This window comes from Lepidochelys olivacea (assembly GCF_965140295.1).
Source record: "Lepidochelys olivacea isolate rLepOli2 genome assembly, chromosome: 2".
In the NCBI taxonomy this organism is placed as follows: domain Eukaryota; kingdom Metazoa; phylum Chordata; order Testudines; family Cheloniidae; genus Lepidochelys; species Lepidochelys olivacea.
In genome coordinates this window covers 231474342-231498734 of record NC_140412.1, presented here as the reverse complement: position 1 = coordinate 231498734, position 24393 = coordinate 231474342, and the positions used below count along the sequence as shown (strand labels likewise).

Sequence of the window (24393 nt, the reverse complement as noted above, 5' to 3'; positions counted from 1 at the left end):
ATATAGAGGCAATATGATATTGTTTTTCTTATTATTTATCCCTTTGTTAATGATGCCCAACATTCTGTTCGCTTTTTTGACTGCCACTGTACACTGAGTGGATGTTTTCGGAGAACTATCCACAATGACTCCAAGATCTCTTTCTTGAGTGGTAACAGCTAATGTAGACCCCATCATTTTATATGTGTAGTTGGAATTATGTTTTCCAATGTGCATTACTTTGCATTTAACAACATTGAATTTCATCTGCTATTTTGTTGCCCAGTCACCCAGTTTTGAGAGATCCTTTTGTAGCTCTTCACAGTCTGCCTGGGACTTAATTATCTTGAGTAGTTTTGTATCATCTGAAAATTTTGCCACAACACAGTTTACCCCTTTTTCCAGATCATCACAGACCTTTCCTAGTCAAAAAATAGGGAAACACTGGGCTAGCTCACATATTGTAGTGTGTCAATTGTTCATAAATGTTAGCTTTTTATTGGACTACACTGTATGGGTTACATTGTACTTAAACCCAGTGCTGCCCCCCCAGGGGAACAGGAAGTAGTTAGTACTCCCCATCCTGCCAGTGAACTTCGTAAAGGTTGCCCAGACTGCAGCTCCAAGAGACAGCAGCAAGAGCAGGGGCTACATGCCCAATCCTCCCCCTTGCGCCCACAAGCATGTGGACAGGAATGAGAGGAGGGTGGCTCCAACACCTTCATGTGCTGAAAAAGAGTGACATAACCCTCCAGAGCAAGGTGAAAGCAGGGATGAATTTGTGACTGAGTCATAATTCCGTCCTGGTATTCCTCTTGTGGTAATGCATCTACTCACCTCTCATGTGCAGGGCTGAGCCTAAGAGCCCAATCTAACCCATGTGTGTTATATTATACTTATACACACACACATACAGTCATGACAATTCACATGTATTACGAAGTAAATATAATTACAAATAGGTGAAAAGGGGGGTATTTAAAGATAGATTTTAAAACACAAATCACTCAAGACAGCTGTAGAAAATCGTATTTGATAGGTAGAGCCCTACCAAATTCATGGTCCATGACTAACCAATTTATTTGAGCATAAGCTTTTGTGAGCTACAGCTCACTTCATTGGAGCTTATGCTCAAATAAATTGGTTAGTCTCTAAGATGCCACAAGTACTCCTTTTCTTTTTGCAAATACAGACTAACACGGCTGTTACTCTGAAATGGAGCTTTGTTACACAAAAAAGAAACCAATCTACTTTCTTGGCAGATACATGGACCAGCAGAGGAAGCCTTTTCAACCACATATTTTTTGTCCACTTAATAATTCCCAGTGGTTCGTACAACTAATACATATCATTTTAGGAAATAAATCATACCCAGCAATTAAAAGTAAGACAAGGACTACTGTCTTTATCTTTGCTTGGTCTCTCTGTTTCTTTGGAATAAATGAAAGCACTCTTTACTTTATTTAGTTAACGTAGATAATGTTCTGCACAATTGGAAATTATCACTTTGAAGGTAACCAAGATAAACTACAGACAGCTCACAAGACAAAGAAGTAGGTCCTATCACTAAGTCACTTGTCTTTGAGCATGAAAAAGTCAAAGGAACAAACAAAAAATCCCATTCCAAGGCAAGATGAGAAAAGATACAAAGTAAATATTCTGAGTACATACTGGTTTCAGAAATTCCCTATCAGAAAAAAGTTGCTTGGTTTATTCTCCTTTCATGTAAATTAAAAAATTTTGAATCCAATTATTTACTAATAACCTAGAGTGTGACCCATATAATGTATTGATTTGACAAATGTGATGGAAAAGGTCACAATGAATTTTGACATCTAGTTAGCTCCTCATTATTTATTTGCAGAAAAAGGGCTCTCTCATCCACAATTCTTGCCTGGCCTTAACCCACATGGTACAACTGCACTATAAGTTGAAGCTGCAACCCCGAATCTAAGTTGTGCTTGCGCCTTCATAAAGGTCTTTTCCACAGTTTTGCTCTCAGTCCTGGTCAGAGGTGACTGAAAATGAAGCGGGTAAAATCAAAGAAAACTGACCAAATATATTTTTTACACAAAAGTTCAGGATGGTTCCTATTTTACTGAATCAGTTCACCCAGCAATAGGATGCCGTTAGCACTGCACTTAAAACTGTGAATTAATTTGGAACTAATTAGTGAATCATGAATAGAAATATTTGTCTTAAAAAGACATTAGCCATTGTGCAACACTGACAGACCCTGGTCGTCAGCAGGTGGGATCGAACCACGGACCTCGGGAGCTTAGTGCATGAGCCTCTACCGCATGAGCTGAAAGCCAACTGCCTCTTAGCTAAGGCTGTAGAGCAGACTCAATCTCTCTAAGTGGTCTTGGTGCCACTAGATGGGGCAGAACACCACACCAGGAGGTGTGTGGGTTACATACTTCCCCTAGCTGAGGAAGCTGTGTCCCAAGCTTCAGAGACTTCCCAGTTGAAATCCCGGACGAGCCCCCACTTGTAATGCCGACACTTGTTTATTTATACATTGGTCTGGACAAACCAATTCTAGTACCTCATGATGTTTGTTAGTCCCACAGACAAACTTTGGGAATCGTATATTCAAGAGGCAAAGAGTCCTGTGGCACCTTATAGACTAACAGACATATTAAAGCATAAAGCACGAAAGCTTATGCTCCAATACGTCTGTTAGTCTATAAGGTGCCACAGGACTCTTTGCCGCTTTTACAGATCCAGACTAACATGGCTACTCCTCTGATACATATCTTCAAGGTTATATATCCCAGATATGGAACCATTTGCCCTTCTGCCCCTTCTATCTGAAGTATACTGCCAACTGACTATAACTTTCAATAAGATAAATGCTCATTATAGAAAGTTTCACATATGCAAGTAACTTGAGAACCAGTATCTATTAGGCAGGTACTCTTTACTCCATCTAGGTATACATAGCCATGACAAGAAGCAGGTCCCACTAACTGCCAGATGGCATCACTGACACTCATTAACATCTGTCTCCTGAACCCACTGACTAGCAGCCTTGCTCTGAGAGTTGTTAGTTTCTTTTCTTCCTAGCTCAAACTTGCTCTGATTTGAATGCCTACCAGTCAGCTGCTGATGTATTAAATTGGGGTTAGGAAAATTCTGACATTCATTCTGAAAATGTCCTATTTGCCCACAGTTAAAATATAAAGGGTTTCTTCTGTTAAATTTTGGTATTGCTTGTTTATGAAATTCTTTGGGTCTCTGAGGAAATCGTGTATCTGAAATTGATGTTTCAGAACTTGGCTGGGGCAACTGCAGTCCTACCAACTGCTGCTCAGACTGCAGGTATTTCTCCTTCCAGTCTACTGCAGTGACTTCTTCATGCGCGCTGGGAGTATTTTCATATGCCTTTATCAACTGCAAGTTACTCCTACTCAATGGCTTTCCTTTTTCTTCTAGTTCTTGTTGAAGTTTTCTCTTTTATCAGAGTGCTCCCTTTCAATGGATCTCACCTCAAAAAGGAGTGTGACATAAGAGACGCTCTTTTTTCTACCACTACAATTAATCCCTTTTTTAAAAGAGTATATTTAATAAGGATCTATGCCAACAACCATGGAAAAACTGATCTGGTATATAAGTGTCCAATTCAGTATCTTTAGCGCACCAGCCTTCAAAATTTCTTGGGCTAATGTGTGTAGTCTAGTCAGGTATGCAGAAGGTGGTTCTCTAGTGTGTTGGTGAGTTTCAGAAAATTGAGCCTTAAGCTCAGATGTGTTTATGACACTTCCATATGCCTTCTCTAAAATCTCAAAGTATTCTCCAGTGGATGCCTTGCTACCAGCTCCTAAGGCCACCTTCAATGCTGGGGGTAAACAACTTTTAATCATCTTCCTTCTTTTGACTTTGTCAGAAATCTCACTGTCTCCCGTCATCTCTTTGGCTTGTGCTCACCAAGTAAGATAATCTACTTCTCCACTGGGTCTGGGTGAATTACCTGAAAAACATTTCAGTTTAAACTTCACATCAGTCACAGTTACATTGGCAGATTTCAGCACTCTCTCTAACAAAAGATGTTGCATGTCATAGCAGGAGTAGAGGCTTCTACTGGACCGCGGTCTATAACTGGTGTACCATCTGTTAACCACCTAGTCTGTCTATCACTCACAGGTGAAACCACAGCCTGTGTCTCAGTCTTGAACCCTCTGTCAGAATACACAAAATATCCCTGATTCCTGCACTGGGGTACTCTGGGCACAGAACTAGTGGGTATAAATGGCAAAACTTCAAAATGGATAGGAATCACATCCCATTTCTGCCCTAGCTTCTGCAACACACATTTCCTTCCTATGTGCATCACAGACACAGTCTTCAAATTCACAGAGAATCATATCTTTTCATTCTCCCTTCACCCGCCTCATATTAGTCACATGACCAAAGATTCCAATAGACTTTTAATTTCTGCTATACTATCAACAGGAGGCACATCAGTGACCAAAATGGTCCTATAGGGATCTAACCCTAACTGTGTGCAAGTTTCCATTATCTTAATAATGTTAATATAGTGCACAAATTCAATTATATTCAATAACACCACATTATTTTATAACTAACTGCAATATTCCTCAAAAGAATTCAGAGGTGAGGTCTGAGCAATCCTGAAGTACCTGTCTGTTTGGGCGCCAAGTGTAACCTTTGGGTGGGCTACAGGGCATTTCATTTCCCATCTTCAGTGCCTATAAAAACCCCAACTCCCATAAAAAGTAGCTGGAGACCCAGAGTTCAGGAAATCTAAGGATTTTCAGGAAGGATTGCACAGAGTCAACCGCCCCACATTCAAGTCCCAAAAGAAACTAAAGAAATGAAGTTAATTAAATAACTTTATAAAAACTTACGATGAAACAAATAATCTAATTTTTACAGAATGACATGGCTATTTTATAATCCACAGACATTATCTTCACAGTTATACATAAACATAAATAAAAAAAAACAAACTATAATCTGAACAGGTCAGTCCCTACAAAAATACAGTGAGAAGAAACTGAAAATTCCCAAAAGCTTAGGTTTTGTTCACCTAAGTCTCAGTTAGAGTCTTTGATCACCAAATCTATACAGTCTGCTGAGTCTAAAACAACATTTTCCCTCCACTTGCTTGTAGGAATTTTCAGCTGGAATCCATGCAGACTCTTCCTCTGCTGAAATCACTGCTAGCCAGTCAGCTAACTGATTAACCAACCACTCAGTTAAGTGTATCAATTTAAAGAAAACCCTGGTACAAAATGCTTTAGAGTTAGGGACAACAGCCTGCTTTCCGCTTCTGGGCTCAGCTTCTCCAAACTCACACAGGACGCATGGCCCTCTGCAAAGCAGCTGCCCTGTCTGCTTGCCCTCTTGAAATCTGACTCCAGCAACAGGAAACCTATTGGAGCAGACCCAGAACTACACACCGCATTCCAGAAGCTTCTGGATGTGGAATGCTTAATCTGCCTAGCAACAATGACCCAGACACAGTGCACTCCTACCTTGCCACAATGGGTCTTAAAGAGATATTTCCCTATTAGGCACAGGGGTTACAATTGCCCACCTGATCAAACCATACATTTCTCTGTTTTAATAAGTGAGCAAATGATATAATTTCAAAAACACGTAAAGTCTACCCAATCAAATCCAAACATACTCTTTTTCATACTCATCTTTAATACCACTGTATTTTCTAAAGCAAACTTATTATTATGTAGAGCCCAACCACGTTTGGTTTTGGCCAAGATAACTTGACTTGACTCACAAAGATACAGGACATTGCAAACTGGTTCTGGGTTGTTGTTTTTTTATTTTTCTTTTTTTTGCACCCTTGTAAAACAGAACCTTACCTATTAAAGAGAATACTGGCATGTGCACCAGATAGAAGTATTTTATTCTTTGTAAGATCAGATATATGGCATGATGATTTTTTATGTCACTGAAAATGTTATATGATTGTGGCGTGTAAGGTTTCTGAAGGAAAAAATATCCCCCCCCATCTGTGTATAATGTATTGTATAGGATAATAAAATCCACACATGTACCTGATTAAGTATCTAATATCTAATTATTGACAAATTCTGGGTCAAAGTCATGAAGTAGACGGAAAAAATTCACAAGGGTAGTTCTACCATTGATCCCTGGTTTAAGCAACAGACATCTTCTTATAGCACTTAACGAGTTCAAAGTATTTTACTGATTAATCATCTCAGCCTGTCAGGTAGTTTATTAAATTTTTTTTCAGATGGAGAAACAGAAACAGAGATCAAATGATTTTTGCAAGGCCACACAGATAGTCATTGATATAGGTAGAATTAATATCCAAGAGTTCCTGACTCCTAATCCTATGCTGATTTCTCTAGATCATTGTTTCCCAAACCAGAGGATGGTGTGGGATTCAGTGAACTAGCTGGAGAGATGGGGTGAAAAGGGGAGTGCAGAGATATACCTCTCAAGTGTTCTTCAAAGCCTGTTTTTCTTTTTTAAAAATAAAGCCTGTAGATCTTATTGTGAAGAAAACCTTCCACAGCCAAAGTGCGGACGCACCACCTTTTTTCTTTTAATTAGAAAAAGTATACAGGGTGAGAACAGTGGGTGCTTCCTGGAGAGAGGTCAGTGCAGTGGGGGGAAATGGTTGAAAACAACTGGTGACAAAATAATTCTCACACATCTCCTAAAAAGAAGATAACTAATACACAGAAAAATGGGCCAGAATATCTTCTTAATTTGTTGTAAATCAGGAGTAGCTCCATTGAATTACACTGGCGCAGGTATACCCAAGTGGGAAATCTTGATGTATTTATATTAAAAATGTATATTCCCTAAAGGTACGTCCTTCCCCCGGCATCTTTCCCATGACTGTGTCAGAGATATCTAACCTGTGTCTAACTTTGCATCTTTATTACCTCAGGAAGCCCCCTAAAGAATGTTCTGGAAGAGCCACTGGCTGAAAGGATGTAGCAGCATAAATCCTGAGGATAATCCAGGTAATGTAGAGCAGGGTTAGGGAGCAAAACAGAGGCACTGGGCTTTTGCTGATACTTCAGGATGTGCTGGATTTCCACCTAGGTCTTGGGATATCCACAGGTTCAGACAGCCAAACCCCCTACCTGCTCTGTTGGTAGGTAAATCTTGACCCAGAACAATTCAAAGGAATCTTTGTGAGGTGAACAGCAGAGTTCTCAGTGAAGTTTGTTCTTTGTCCCTGGTTTTCCATTGGGATGCAGTGGGATGACATGGCCCTTAGTCACCTAACAGGATTCTAGAATATTCTCATAGAATCAGAGAATATCAGGGTTGGAAGGGACCTCAGGAGGTCATCTAGTCCAACTCCCTGCTCAAAGCAGGACCAGACCCCAACTAAATCATCGCAGCCAGGGCTTTGTCAAGCCTGACCTTAAAAATATCTAAGGAAGGAGATTCCACCACCTCCCTAGGTAACGCATTCCAGTGTTTCACCACCCTCCTAGTGAAAAAGTTTTTCCTAATATCCAACCTAAACCTCCCCCACTGCAACTTGAGACCATTACTCCTTGTTCTGTCATCAGCTACCACTGAGAACAGTCTAGATCCATCCTCTTTGGAACCCCCTTTCAGGTAGTTGAAAGCAGCTATCAAATCCCCCCATCATTCTTCTCTTCCACAGACTAAACAATCCCAGTTCCCTCAGCCTCTCCTCATAACTCATGTGTTCCAGACACCTAATCATTTTTGTTGCCCTTCGCTGGACTCTCTCCAATTTATCCACATCCTTCTTGTAGTGTGGGGCCCAAAACTGGACACAGTACTCCAGATGAGGCCTCACCAATGTCGAATAGAGGGGGACGATCACGTCCCTCGATCTGCTCGCTATGCCTCTACTTATACATCCCAAAATGCCATTGGCCTTCTTGGCAACAACGGCACACTGTTGACTCATATCCAGCTTCTCGTCCAATGTAACCCCTAGGTCCTTTTCTGCAGAACTGCTGCCGAGCCATTCGGTCCCTAGTCTGTAGCGGTGCATGGGATTCTTCCGTCCTAAGTGCAGGACTCTGCACTTGTCCTTGTTCAACCTCATCAGATTTCTTTTGGCTCAATCCTCTAATTTGTCTAGGTCCCTCTGTATCCTATCCCTACCCTCCAGCGTATCTACCTCTCCTCCTAGTTTAGTGTCATTTCTCATTTCATTGAAAAGTAGAATTATAGTCTGTTTTCAGGAAATTCCAGAGCTGGAAAGTTACTTTACAGAGCAAGGGCTCTGTGACCTAGCTTAAGAATTCGTATTTATATATCAGTTTACTGACATTATATTTTTGATTGATATCAAGTTTAGGACACTTCTTGCTTAGGTTTAGAGGCTGGTTTGGAAGAAATATACTGGACCTACTCATATAAACCTTACCAGAGCTTAAAAATCTATTGGTGTCAGTGGGAGTTTTGAGTGTAGACATTTGGGCCTCCACAGCTTACAGCTGGATGAAGGTAGAAGAAACTGGCCCATTTTGTTTTGGAATAAAATGAGATCCTCTATAAATGCTTGTTTATGTGGTCACAGAAATAAATTAGATGCATACAGCCATAGTACAGTTAAATGCAGAGGCTGAAACTGTATTAAAGCCCTTAAACAATGGGAACCATTCCCCTCAACTACCCTGTAGGGCTGTTACAATGTGGATTTCATCTGGGCATCAATGGCCCTGAATTCCACAAACGTGAGAACAGGTATATGGGCATTGCCCCTGCTATGCCCAGACGCCTACATAGGTACCCTAGCTGGAAGCCAGAGTCCCAACTTGTTGCTTCCACGCCTAAGGTAGGAGAGATGAGATGACGGGAAACTGAAACATGTGACTTGGAGGCCCATGCCCAAAGAGACAATTGAGTTACAATGACCTTGCATTGGACCATTTTTAATACACCAACCACAACAATACCGCAATAAGTGTAATTTAAATCCCCAAACAAGACCTCTGGATATCAGATGGAAGGTGGAAAACAACCACACAACCTGTTGTCATATGGGGAAAAAACAGCAGCAAAGAGAAGCAGCCCACAACCCTGGCAGAAGACAGCCAGTCATTTGGCCCATCATGCTCCCTCCCCCACTTTTGTCCAATGGCAGCAGGAATGGACAGGGCGGAATCCAGCACTTGGATGCCCTGTTAGATAGCGCAAGGAATTGCCATGGGTGTAGGAGTCACTTCTCTATAGAATCATCTCCACACGTTAGAATCTATCTGTCTTTCAAACACAGTCCCTTTGCTCATACATCCTGTTTTGTATACTCAATATATCTCACTTTGTACATATCCCAAAAACTTATAAAAATTTTTTTGGAGAAAACCCAGCTTCCAAACAATAGTATTCAGCACTTGCTGTGTATACAGATTTGTATTTCCATTAACTAATTAAAACTCACATCCTATCAGAGATAACCAAATACCACCCCCATTTTACAGATGTGGAAGTGCACAGAGTGTGTAAGTTACTTGTCTAAGACCACACAGTCATTCAGTAGTAAAGATAGGATTTTAACTCTGATGCTCCTGGCTCCCAATTCTATGCTTAATTCACTGGACCATGCTCTGCCATTCAAATTACATTCATGTGTCCTTTACATATTCCACACATCTATTTTCAGCTGCATCATATAACATAGTATTAGAAGCCATTGCCTTAGGTTATACAATAAGATGAACACTGAAAAGTCATTCCAAAATTTCAAGCTTAGACATTTATAGATTTCTGCCTCAGGTAATAAACAGATTTCTGCTATGAAAATGAAACCTGCAATCCAAATGAGCAGGCTCATTTATTAGGCTAAAGGAACAATCCTGAATTCTAATTCAGTTGATTTACAGTTTTTTTTAAATCTGCATGATAATGACAGATTATCTCTGATGAACAGAGAGGTGGACAGAGTTCTTTTCTCTGTATTTCCCATTTTTAGACTTGATTATTTCTAACCTCTTTGCCCTGTTTTCACTTAACTTATTAATTTGTTAATTAGAGGTTGACTCAAGATGAGAATTAAAATGTATCAAGTGCTACAATATCTGACCTCTAGACTTCTTCAATAGCAAAAAAGAGAGAGATGTGAATCTTCCTTTTCTCATGGCAAAATATGCCCTATAAATTGTCACATCTCAGCAAAGTGAGAATGGAATTATTACTTTCTTGTCATTTGTACTGCTGGATAATTAAGAGGGCTCAAAAGGTAGGGGGTTTAAAGTGGCATATAATTCGACTGCTGAAAATTGTCACATCCAAATTCTTATTTTAGGATCGGTTTTGAAATGCATTGGGTGGATTATCATACATTTCCACCAAAAAAAAAAAAGAAGTAAAAAAAGAAGGTAATAGCAACTTCTCCAGTGTGGCTTAAAGAACATGAAATTGGGATCCATCAGCATTGTTTACTTGCTGTTGTGTGAGAAACTTTCTGACGTATAAGAGGAATATGTGCAAATTGTGGAGATTTGAAGAGTCTGGAAAAAAGAAATAATCTATCTTCAAACAAAATCAGGCCAACTTATTAATACAGATAAGTTAGAAGGGTTTTGAAAACTATGGAGACTACAGTTAAACCTGTCTCAGGAGAGTTGTAAATTACAAAATCTGAATTTACAAAGCAGATAACACATACACTGACCTTGGGAAAAATATGACTAAAGCTAACATGCCCCATAAAATACAATTTTGAATACATGAATCAAAGTTAACACTGAAATGATAAAGATGTTTGTACTATTCCTTTTAAGGACAATTTGAACAAAAATAAGACGGACAAATTCTACTGTCAGATATGCCAGTGTAAATCTAGAATAATTTAAATAATTTGAGGAATTATTTTAAAAAGAGAGTTCAAAGATGGCTACAGACATTTGAAGATTGTAAACACCAAGAAGGGAGAGGAAATAGTTAGCAAATGTAACTAGTAATGGGATGAAACTAAGAAAGGGAAAATTATACTGAATATCACGTGTACCTTCCTGAGAGTGAGATCCTTTAGCTTATGCAATAATCTCCCAAAAAGTGGCAGAAGTCCCATCAACTAGCACATTTAAAATCAAACTGGACATAACAAATGGAACAATACTGCATTGTCAAGGAGTTAGGTGGCTGGGAGGGTTTTTTAAGGTATTTACAATATAGACTAATGGAATATGAAAGTGGAAACAATGCAGGAAAAATGAAATGTGATAATTTCCAACTGAAAATTTTGACTAAACTGATATGTTCACATGTAATATTTTGATTTAGTCAAATCAGCATTTTCTGATGAAAAACTGTTCTTTTGGAAAGTTCTAGTTATTATCTAATTAGACCTCATTCAGACATAAAAGGGGCCAAATTTCTATCATATGAAGGTGGCAACGGAGTAGTTTGCAGATGTGCATTTTAAATGAAAAATGCTAACAATACACTTGCCCTGACATGTAAAATAGCTGAAGGGAAACAGATATTTGTTAAGCAAATTATTTAATTAGAAAACTAAACATATTCAATTTTAACCTCTCATTTCTAACTACACACTACATGAATTGTAAGTTACAAAATGAACAGTAATATTCAGTGGTAAAATGTAGTGCCATATCTCTGATTAGTACAATCCAAATTCAATCACTGTTCTTTATTTAGACTGCAGAAGCTTTACAAAGGTAATGAGCATCACTTCAAGTTTTAGGAGGTAAATTATTTTTTTTCCTTACATCAGTTTCTGAACTGGCATATACAGTGCTCTTCTCTCATTTGCCTCTATCTGTTCTGAAATTAATGAAGAGTTAGAGGCAAATAACAAATTGTCATATATACCTAACCCTAGCTGACCTTAAGAGAAGCATATCTGATAACAGAAGACACGAAAGGAAATATAACCCAATGATTTTCCTAAAAAAACCCAATAAAACACAGCAATCAGAAGCAGCTCTGAGACACCTCTCCAACATTTACATATTTTTTTTAAAAGAAAACCCTATCTCCATTGCCTCAGATCACCTTAGAAAAAAGACACAGGTAATCTGTTGTAAGCTGATTCTCTGTAGCTTTTCCAATGGCAGAGAAGAATATTTGTCATTAAGTATTAGGGTTTGCATTTCACTGATGTTTTGGGAAAGAGAAGACAGCAGGAGATAGGTCTTGCATTTAGACTTGAAGACAGATTTGTGATCATTCTTATCTCCTGAAGGAGTTTCATAGCCAAAGGTCAATCACAGAAGAGCTCTGTCTTCATGTCAACTCTTATGAAACTTACCCTTGTTGTGGACAACTGAACTGTCCCTGGTTATAAAGAAAGAAGTGGTCCTTCAGGTAGTTTGGACTCACTTGGTTCAGATATATGAAGATTAGTACCATGCCCTTGTGAACACAAGTTTGTATTCATTTGGGATTGGAGCAAGGGAGAGAGATGGCTCCAGCATCTGGTGCTGCTTAGTAAATGGACTGCTGCATTCTGGAGGACACAGGCACATTTTCAGTTGTTACGTTTTCTTTCCTAGTATAGGGTGTCACAGTCAGGCCAGATTTCAGAGTAGCAGCTGTGTTAGTCTGTATTCGCAAAAAGAAAAGGAATACTTGTGGCACCTCAGAGACTAACAAATTTATTTGAGCAACTCAAGTGAGGAATGAATGCTCGTACAGTGTTATTGAGGATTTTAACAATGTATCATTTGTCAAATGTGGCATGAGGCGATAAATTAAATTTTCCTGAATAGTGAGAGTAGCCATAATCCTCTGGTTTATCTTTTGAAATTGATCCTCGAGCAATATTCTGTCCTTCTAGCCACAAGAGCATGTCTGCTCACAACAGAAAGAACAATCTCCTGTCAGGTATCTGAGACTTATTCTGCATAGATTAAACAAGTAGAGCTCCAAGAAAAGTTGAGGGAAACGGGAAAAAGAGAAAGTCATCCAGAAAGAGACAGGGAAAGAGACTGAAAAAGACTGAGATTTTAATAATATACAGGGAAAGAATAGAGCTCCTGTTCTAAGGGAAAGAATAGAATTACAGGGGTGAAATCCTGCCCCATTAAAGTTGATGTGAGTTTTGCCATTGGAATCGGAATTTCACCCCAGAAGTTTCCATTTCTGTAAGAACAGACAAAACACATTTATCTATGGTAATTTCATGTAAATTTATCTTAAAGATACATTATAAAAGCTATACAAACTTCATTTTACTGAAAATTTTTTACTCAAATTCAGCTACACTAAGCAGGTTTAAAACAAACAAAAGGAAGTATTTCTTCACACAACGCACAGTCAACCTGTGGAACTTCTTGCCAGAGGATGTTGTGAAGGCCAAGACTATAACAGCGATCAAAAAAGAACTAGATAAATTCATGGAGGATCACTCCATCAATGGCTATGAGCCAGGATGGGCAGGGATGGTGTCCCTATCCTCTGTTTGCCAGAAGCTAGGAATGAGCGACAGGGAATGGATCACTGGATGATTACCTGTTCATTCCTTCTGGGGCACCTGGCATTGGCCACTGTCGGAAGACAGGATACTGGGCTAGACAGACCTTTGGTCTGACCCAGTATGGCCATTCTTATGTTCTTAATGTTTTCAATCTTGTTGTCTTTAATTTTATCATTAATCTCAGGTCTTGTATGTTAGAATCAAATTTTACATGTACTACCGGAATACCTCAGACTCATGTTTTAACATTATTTGAAATAAACACCAAACTTAAAAGAAAATCTACAGATTCTGTGTGTCACATTTTTGGCTACCCTTTTTTGTGTAATGACTCATAGGTAATTGTTTGTGTGGGATGACAACATAACTGTCTTTTCCTCAATGCAGAACATATGGCTTCATAAACTACAGATTCATACAGAAAACTAGATACTCACTTGCCTATTAAGAATCCTGAATCAGTACATCATGTTCTAGAAATTTGCTGTGTGCAATGTCCAATTACTTCATGATTTTTAAGCAAAACACCCAGTTACAAAGTCAGAACCAATCAGGAGTTCTGCCTAAATACCACTGGAATGATAAAGTCATGCATGAAATAATTTTAAATTTACAGTTCTGCATAAATCTGATCCGAGAAATGGAAAACCTGTCTTATGAAAGGAGACTCAAGGTGCTTGGCTTGTTTAGCCTAACTAAAAGAAGGCTGAGGGGAGATATGATTGCTCTCTATAAATATATAAGAGGGATAAATACCAGGAAGGGAGAGGAATTATTTAAGCTCAGTACCAATGTGGATACAAGAACAAATGGATATAAACTGGCCATCAGGAAGTTTAGACTTGAAATTATCTGAAGGTTTCTAACCATCAAAGAAGTGAAGTTCTGGAACAGCCTTCCAAGGGAAGCAGTGGGGGCAAAAGACCTATCTGGCTTCAAGATTAACCTTGATAAATTCATGGAGGAGATGATATGATGGGATAACATGATTTTGGCAATTAATTGATCTTGGACTATTAGTGGTAAATAGGTCCAATGGCCTGTGATGGGATGTTAGATGGGGTGGGATCTGAGTTACTACAGAGAATTCTTTCCTGGGTATCTGACTGGTGAATCTTGCCCAGGGTTTAGCTGATCTCCATATTTGGGGTCAGGAAGGAATTTTCCTCCAGGGCAGATTGGCAGAGGCCCTGGGGGTTTTTCGCCTTCCCCTGCAGCGTGGGGCATGGGTTACTTGCTGGAGGATTCTCTGTACCTTAAAGTCTTTAAACCATGATTTGAGGACTTCAATAGCTCAGACATAGGTGAGTGGTTTATTGCAGGAGTGGGTGGGTGAGATTCTGTGGCCTGCGTTGCGCAGGAGGTCAGACTAGGTTAACATAATGGTCCCTTCTGAACTTAAAGTCTATGAGTCATATAAGTTTGTCAAAAATATGTTTGCCCATGTAAACTCAGCAACAATTTGTAACTTAGGTTCTGGAATTGAAGAACTCAATCTTTCAGACATGAGCTTGCTCACTTATCCACAACAAATCTCTGAGGGTAACAGCAATCTACTATTTCTGTAACATTTCAAGTTTCCTTCAAGCAATACCCCACTGTAAATATTGAAATGTAGTTGCTTTTTATGACTTTCATCTCTCTCCCTGGCCAAATCTCAGGGAATTGAATTGATTTCCTTCCCTCCCCTTATCCTCCTACATACACCTAAAGAGGATACTTGGCTTTCATTCGGTTAGGGTCCAAAATCTCAACTGTATTCCTAAATCCTTACTTAACAGTAAGAAAATTCTCAGGATTCCCTTACAATGACCACAACGGCACCGCACCTTTAAGCGGAGGTTGGGGGGAGATGGCAATTTGTCTGTGTGGCTGAATGAAGAGAACAGTGTTTTATGGTGGGGGGAGGAGAGAGGTCAAACTGCTGCAAAAGGGGAAGAGGGGTGACACTGATTCATCTTGTGAAATCTGAGAGCATTTAAAAGAGATAGAAGAGTTTAAAAGGGGCAACCCATGTGGTGAAACCCCATTTCACATGGAGCCAGCTGAGGCAGCATCCACCCATCCTCTTTAGGTTTGGTTTAGACCTGCTGTGGGCATTGCACTAGCCACCCCTTTTTAGCAGGGCTGGGAAGGAATTTTTCCCTTACCCCCAGATTGGCCTAGGTAGAGTTGAGGTTTTTTCACCTTTCCTACAGCAGGTTCGGGGAAGGCTTTGTTGACATGTGGCATGAAGGGAGTTAGGCTATATGTCATTATAAGTGTGGAGCGGATGTCCAGTGCAGGTACCCCATAGGAAAGGTATACAGTGACCGGATAAATGGCCTGGTAAAGGACTTAAAAAGGAGGTGTTGGTTAAAGGCACGGAATGAGGTGTGCATTTTGGGGCTTGAGGCTCTTATGATTGGTACGGCAGGGAGCTAACCTTCCTTTCTTATAGCCCACCTTAACCCTCCTACGTGGAAGGTAAGGTCCCAGCAGTGGATTGGCTGTGGGACCTGGTTGTAAAAGGGGGGGGGCTGGTGGAAGCCCCCTGGAAAGTTATTGAATGAACATGGGGTTACCTGCTCTGTACACTTTTATCTGCTCTATAAACCCAGATATCTAATAACAAAGTTGCAGCCTGATTAAAACCATGTCAAATGTCTCCTGTCCTTTCAGTATAGCCAGAAAATGGCTTATTCATTTTGGGCCTCATTCTCCACTACCTGGCACCTTGTATAGTAATTTACACTTGTACAAAGAGAGTACAAAAAGGGTGTAAAATGCTACCAAAATCATATCATGTTGTACCTACTTTGTACTGTAAAGGACTACCCAAAATGCAAGAGAGTGGAAAGTCAGTCCCTCTAATGTCTTACAACTAGCACTAGAGGTTATTTGTTCAATTTTCTAGTTACTAATGGATCAATAACATAATGACTAAAATTAAATGCTGCAACTTTCCAAAATCATTTGTAAAACTAACAATTTAGCCAAGAATACTGCATGCTATAACTAGGCTTAGAAGGATTAGATTTTTTTGGTACATACTGGTAAAAGTTGATTTCCCCGAGTACCCACAAACTGATGGAACAATATTGCCATTTACAATCAAAGTTTACTGATAGGCAAAATAAGAAAAATGTTGCTTTAGAGTTTGATGTACGAATATTTATTTTGCCTGTTTTGACACAAAATGTAATGTCTGATGTCATTGTCTGACTTCACCCCCCACCATAATTTCCAGTAACCGTGAAACTTTATTTAGATAAAAATTGAAAATGCTTAAAAATAAACATTCAATATTACCCATCAAAATTACAAAAAAAAATTGAATTGTGCCCAATTTAGTTATAACTGGGCACAATATTACTCCAAACTGTGGAACAATGGCTTCTTCTGTAACTGATTTGTCTGCTACAAGTTCTTTTCAATCTATTTTGTTAGAGTTTGTGAATCTTTGTGTGACTTAAAGCAGTTCAATATGTTAAGCACTGCTTTTAAATGATCTTCTCATCTGTCTTCCTATAATGCTTGAATAAACTAAAATATAACTGTCACACCAAAAAAAGCATATCTACTTAGAATCAAGAAAAATGAAAAACAATGCATTTTAAATAATCAAATTAATTCCTTGAGATTGTGGAAGTATCCAGAGCACAATAAATGGAGCTTTCAGACTTCAGAAGAACAGTACAGTTAAGTAACTTGAGTAATCAAAACCACAGCATCTGCCCTGCCACTTGTAATGCAGAACTTTATTTGGATGTACTGTAGGATAGCTTTCTTTCTTAAAAGGATTTTGGTTGTATCATCTTCCTCTAAAGCCTGTTAAATCCTGATCCAATCCGGCTGTGAGTTCTGTGGGTGTACAGATGTCCATCAATGCTGAATACAATGCAGCATCAAGGCCTCAGTCTGTAAAATATGCAGACTTCTTATCCCATAAAAGTAGCAGATAACATAGGAGAGACTCTTTTCATTTTGCTCCCCATTTCGTCTTACTACATCTTTATTTAAATTTTATTTCACAAAAAGATTTATCAGAAAGGGTGCCAAATCTCATTCCATTTTTAAAATAAACTGTTTGGAAGGCAGATTTAGGCATTAAACTGAAATGTTTTGAAGTTTTCTACAAAATTGTTTTCCAGTGTTTCTACACACATACAGCCAAATCCAGACCTGCTGGAAGTGGGTACAAATACTTGGAAGTCAGTTGAGCTGTATTGAGTTATGCTATGGGCCAAATCCTGCTCCACTTATTCATGTGTACAGTGCTGTTGAGCACAGTGCTGAATTTGGCCCATATTATTCAAAGGATTCAAATCTATATTTATAGTTGTACTAACATACCTCACCCAACATGACAGAAATAAAGGCAATTTAATTTTAATCTATCAATTTGTACCTATTTCAATTTTTATGCTAAATCTAATTTTTGTAACTGCTAGACCATGGAAGAATTATGAATAAAATTACAGTAATTTATGCAAGTACAAAAACAAAATGGCATTGATCAGAAATTCAAAGCTGTATATTAACTTTTGAAAGATACTCAACTCAATAAAAGCACATTTAATTAACATCTTACCACTTCATAATCTTCACTGTCATAAAGATACATATCTGCACCTTCAGGATCTTACATGTCCATTAAGTCCCAAAGTAAGAGCGAAGCGTATCTTTAGTGTCTGTGTAAGCGATACAGCTTCTACAGCTGGAATAGAGTTTCAGTACTTGTTTCCCACGCCCAAAATGCTCTTTAAGTATTGTTCTCAGAGCCAAAAACAAACCCTCTTGCTGTAAGCAGTTAAGGAAATGGTCTGGCAAGCTACACCAGTAAAAAAAATCCACAAAGAAAAGCAGCAGCAGCAGCGCCACCAGCTAGGATGTGTTAGGTTAATCCATTCCTACAGGCAGAGCAATGCAGGGGGTGAGCTGGGGTATTCATTTAGGGTTCTGTTCTTAATCACATGTTGCTGACCTTGTACTGATTGGTTGCAAAAGGAGTGTAGTGAAAAGTAACCAGAACTCTAGTGACGTATTGTGATGAGAGAGAGCTCAGTGATATCAATGAAGTACCATTTCTATTTCTTTTATTATGAACAGACACTTAATTGATTTGTTTTCAGTAGGCATGTATAGACTCTTGGAGTAAATACTGGACTCCGATGAAGCACTCAAAATATTATTGAGAGGAAACAATTTAACTTCAAGAAATCAAGAAGAGTAGACACTTTTCAATTTGCAAACTTACTGAGCTAGCCAAAATTCAGCCCTGTGTTGACTTCAGGGGACCTACATCAATGTATATGAAAGCCAAATTCACCCCCCCAGCACTGTTTCTTCCTTACTAGGGTGGTCTCTATTACTTACATTCAAAGTTCATGATTCAAATGTGGGTTGATTCTACAGTGTTCTATTAGTGAAATACGAACAGTGTGACTTATCTTTATCAAACTGCCATCACATCATAACAGACAATCACACCTATTGCCTCAACATTAAGGGAAAGTGTCCCAATTTACAGCACTGGGATTGGCCTAAAGCCATGCATTCACTTCTTACTCAGACAAACTTTCATTAGGCAAACTCATTAAAGTTACAATTTGTCTGAGTAAGAACTGAGAAACAAATGAATTTGGACTTCAGAGTTTGGCCCACTGAAATCATTCTGTAGCTAATACAAAAAAAAAGGGGGGGGCACGATTTTTTTTTTTTAAGTCTTATTAAATATCCTTTACAAGCACAGTACAAAAGAGATATACAGGCTGCTTACTGGTAACTCTTGTTCTTTAGAGTCACCTCTGTACTTTCACACTTGTGGGATATGGCACCCCCTGGTGTCAAATCCAAGAACCCCTACCAAAGCAGCATCTGTTGGAGTTGCACAAATACCACCTACTGATGTCAATGGCCAATGTCTGAGTACATATAAAGGAGTGCAACCCTTACCCACACAAGGCAAAGAGCACTAGGAACCTCATGCCCTCTGTTTGACAGATCTTAGCCCCCTGTTTAGATTAGTTTCCTTTATCTGTCTATGCCACTAGTGGGAATGCACAGAGGCCCCTGAAGTATATTTATGTAGTGAATGGGTAACCATTGAAAGAGGAAATACTTGTGCCCTGGAAACAGGCAATTTAATTTGAGCCCTGTTTAAAATGGTTAAAAGTACTAGGAATATGGGGTTACAGAAAATCAGGCGCAGTTTGTTGTTTTACTCCATGTTAGGCCAGGCCTTGGATACTAAGTACTGTAAAGGAGAAGAAAAATGTCAGCCACGTGGCTTTCTGTTATTGGGCTATGGAATCTAATTGTCCATCAGTGTTTAATTGTTTGAGACATTTCAGGTGGAACCCTGTTTCAAACAGACCCCCAAATCACTCTGCACTGTGCATTGCAGGTGTTTGTACTATCTGAAGTAATAAAGAATCCTGTGCCTTTGAAGGACAGACCCTGAGTCTGAAAAGTGTATCATATTCACACATGTTCAGTAGAGACTTACTAGAGCTGAACCTCAGAAGAGTCTATCCTCACTGAGCATGCTTGAGCTTCTCACAGCTCCTTGTGCTGACCAGACTGCACATGCACCATCCCCACAGAGCAACTCAGCATGCCCATTCCAGGTCTATAGGGACAAAGCCAGACTCCCAGCAGCTCTGGATTGGGGTGGGGCAGGGTACCAGAACTAAGAGCAGAGAACTTGCCCCTCGCTCTCAGAGACCTCCTTGCTAAAGTCCGGGCAGCCTGGAAGAGGAAGCCATCTCATTTGAATACAGAGAGGACCAAAGCCAGACTGGAGAGAGGGAAAGGGACAAGGAGTCTGATGAAACTGGGACCAAAGATGGATGGGGAGGTGGCAAAACTGGGACTGGCAGCCTGGGCGGGCAAGGAGATCTGGTGAGGGTGTGTGCTGGTGAGGGAAACATTGGTGGGAGACGAGAAGCCCATTTGCTTGGGGGGAAAAAGAGGAGAAACTTAGATTAGACAAGGAGCTAGAGGGAGGAGGAGAAGACAGGGACTGCCTGGACAAGGAGATTGGAGGTACAAATCTGGGGGGGGGAATAAGGAAGAGGAGATAGCTCTGATAAGGAGTTGGGTTGTGAGGGGAGAACTGGGACTCGCTGGACAAGGATAATAGGACTGGGACAAGAACAATAACTTAATTAAAGGTTGGTTGCCAATGGCACTTCTAGAGAACAAAAATCCATGAACAGTTGAAGAACATTCCCCACCTCCATATGTGCACAAAATCACTACCTTTGTCTCCTCTGTATGTTCCTGTAGATTTTGTTCCCTTCATAACATAAAAAAATGTCAAATGCTATTAAAAATATTTGGCTCAAAACCCAGGCTGACATTTCTGAAGTTATGCCATGTGTACCAATCTCCATTCCCTGCTTCATGTTGACTTTCCAAATGATCTAATAATGTAGCTGGATTAGCAGAAGGACCTGGTATTTAAGCCCTGGCCAATGTCTATGTAGCATGGCTATGAATTCCCTACAATATAAATAACTTTGTATATCATAATACATAGTGCCTTTGGGAAAAACAAATTGAAAAATCGCTGACATGGCTGTCAAGGTTAATAGACTAAACAGACGCTGCTCAATAAACATGAAGCGCTCAACTTGTATTCAACAGCACATGCTATTTTTTCCTACAGGAACTTGAATGGAAAGCAATTGAAGCTCTAGTACCTAAACCAGATTCAAGTTAGTGAAGAATGTCAACAGTTCGTAACTCTCACTTGTGTAGTTAGCAACAAAATTGGTTTCCTGTAAACATCTTTTACGTCTCCTAAGAACAGAACTTCAGCAACATTATTTATGATTTGACGACTTTTCATTTACCTGCAATAGAGAACTCATGAGAACTTATCTCACCCCAAAATGGGAATCTGAGGAGCCCAAGATTTTCCTCGTGGATGACCTGCCTTCCCCACTCAACCACCTCCAACCAACTCATCAACACCACTGTCACCGAAACCCTGGAATTTCTCTCTATTATTTGGACAGATAAAATTGATTGCAAATACATTTAATTTTTTTTAAATCAGCAAATTGTAAACTCCTGACTAAATAGATTAGAACAAATATCGGGGCTCAAAACCTTTTTTCTATGAAGCTTACCCGGAGTCTCTATTCAATATCACTTTCACTGCTACCGCAACTGCAGAACCACTGAAAGCTCTATAAGACTGCATTACAGGAAGAAATAAAGGAAACTTCTACATGAGAGAACAAGAAAATGAACTTTAGGACTAATATTCTTTTTTTTAATATGAACAAATTCCCATGCACTTGAGATTAAAATATATCTAATAATAGGCTTTTGGCATTGCCATACAAGTCTATACTAATGAATAAGGTTAAAAGCTGAGTGAAAAATATAAACTGGCTTCAAAATTATACTTTATGTAAATATATTTCTTTGTTACTCATTCCGTATCATCTGAGGCTATGTCTACCCTGCAAGCTAGGGGTGTGATTCCCAGCTTGCTAAAAATAATGTAGCCATGGTAGCACAGGCAGCAGCAGCATGGGCAAGCTGCCCTGAGTATGTTCTGTCCCCTCGAGTGGCACCAAGATCACTTAGAGATTAATGAGTCTGCTACAACCTTCACTAACAGCCATGTGGCTCTTAGCTCATGCAATAGAGGCTCATACACTAAGCTCCAGAGGTCCCAGGTTCAATCCTGCCCACCAACAACCGGGGTCTTTCGGTGTTTTATGTACCCAGGGTGTTCAGGTGGATTTGTATTTGGGGTGGCTAGTCCATGCCACCGCTGCCAATTCCTGTGCTACCACAACTATGCCACTATTTTTAGCATGCTAGCTCGATAAGAGCGAGTGCAAGTGGCTTTGCAAGCTGAGAATTGTCGCCTGAGTGTGATATGATGTAACTTTGCTATAGCAGTTTCGATAGGAAAATGCAGGCCCTGGAAACTGTGTTTCACTTGTCACCTGTTGCTCCACTACAACAATATTTTCCCCCTTTTTCTTCTTTTTTGCATTATTTTTCTGTCATTCAAGACAGTCTGCCTTCCACTCCTCAGCAAACTCACACAGCATGTTAAGAGGTGCAGATCAGAGTTAAACTGCAGCCATTAAGTTGTACATAATTTGCCCCCTATTGTAGCAGTCCTCGCTAGTGACCATGTTGCAAATCATTCTCGCTTATAGCCTCCTTTCTCCTTCACCACAGTTGCGGATGCAGAGTTGTTTCAGAAAAAAATGGAAGTAGTCAGTGCCTTTAAGGTACAATCCCATGGCATGGCATGGCATGCACAGAGCATTGCCCCAAAGGGGCTCACAGAAGTATTCTGCACTGATCTCAAGGACTCTTTGAGCTCCCTTAGCACTGAGATTATATCTGGCCTTATGTACAAACGCCATCATCTGCAATATAAGTCCACACACAATTTGGCCAGTTTGTAAATTTATTTTAGGAATGGTATATGCCTCAAATATGGCTGCTGAGATTGACAAGAATTATTGTAATTTGAAATGTATTAATGTTTATTAGATATAAAATTCTTGGACTGAACACATTTTTAAATGACAAAGAAGATCTCAAAGTAATGAACAGAATTAAATGTAATAAATCCCTGTGGAGCTACTGGAATACTATTTAAACTTTATTTTTAAACACTGAATCTGCTTATCATGCACAGATTGTTTTTTTGGTTATTATGGTAACCATTCTCCAACACAATCCAACCTGCCTGGAGTTTTCTATTTCAGGATACTTCAGTGATAACGTTAACGACAGAAGCTTCACAGCTTAAAAATATACATACACTGGGGACACATGTTATCTTGTAGTGCAGGAGGAGATAACATGATAGTGTTCTTGCAATGTCATGGGAAGTCACATACTGTAAGTGGCTGCCATTCTCCTTACAGCAAGATGCTAATACATTCAATCCAAATGATAACATGTCACAAACAGATTTGACACCTTCTGCAAGGATGTGGGGCCTAATTGCCTGTTTTATTGTGGCCACTTTGCAGCACTGTGAGAGCATAAAGGGGCTATAAATATGACAGATCTGGCCACAGGGGATTATTCCCATATTATTTGTGCTGTAAAACTACTCTTGCAACTCTCAGAGTGGTAGTCGTGTTAGTCTGTATCAGCAAAAAGAATGAGGAGTCCTTGTGGAACCTTAGAGACTAACAAATTTATTTGGACATAAGCTTTCGTGGGCTAAAACCCACTTCATCAGATGCATGCAGTGGAAAATACAGTAGGAAGAGATATATATACAGAGAACATGAATATATATATACAGAGAACATGAAAAAATGGGTGTTGTCATACCAACTCTAATGAGACTAATCAATTAAGGTGGGCTATTATCAGCAGGAGAAAAAAAAACTTTGGTAGTGATAATCAGGATGGCCCATTTCAAACAGTTGACAAGAAGGTGTGAGTAACAATAGGGGAAAAATTAGCATGGGGAAATAGTTTTTAGTTTGTGTAATGACTCATCCACTCCCAGTCTTTATTCAAGCCCTAATTTAACGGTGTCCAGTTTGCAAATGAATTCCAAATTAATTCCAGTTCTGCAGTTCTAAAAACTATTTCTCCTTGAGACATAGGCAGCTGAATATAAATTGGAGCACCCCTAAGGCCTTTCCTCAGGGCCCAAAATATAGGGGTTGCAAGAGTGCCACCACCCCATTCCTAAACCAATCAAAACTAACACCACAAAGATTTGTAGAGACTGTTGTTGCAAACATAGGGGTCATTTTGTATCCAAGCAAAATGTTATATTATAAGAAGTACATACACTTTTGAACCCAAAAACTGGAATACGGGAACCAGTCTTTGCATATGTAACCCACACACCTTCTGGGTGTGGTGTTCTGTCCCATCTAGTCTCACCAAGACCACTTAGAGAGCAATTAATGAGTCTGCTCTACAGCCTTAGCTAACAGCCAGTTGGCTTTTAGCTCATGTGGTAGAGGCTCATGCTTTACACTTCAGAGGTCGCAGATTTGATCCCACCTGCTGAC

At 39.5% G+C, this 24393-nt stretch overlaps 1 protein-coding gene across 5 annotated transcripts in view; it reads right to left on the bottom strand.

The window, feature by feature from the left end:
- Positions 1-24393, bottom strand: part of CACNB2 (calcium voltage-gated channel auxiliary subunit beta 2) — a 395376-nt gene that overhangs the window by 154733 nt on the left and 216250 nt on the right. The window contains exon 1 of one of the 5 annotated variants that reach the window (XM_084619154.1): positions 17955-18165. The exons of the other annotated variants lie outside the window; for them this stretch is intronic. Within the exon in view, the coding sequence (XP_084475280.1) occupies positions 17955-17987 (33 nt within the window). The 5' untranslated portion in view covers positions 17988-18165. Of the gene's footprint in view, positions 1-17954; positions 18166-24393 lie in introns of those variants that run through there. 5 annotated transcript variants of the gene reach the window in all.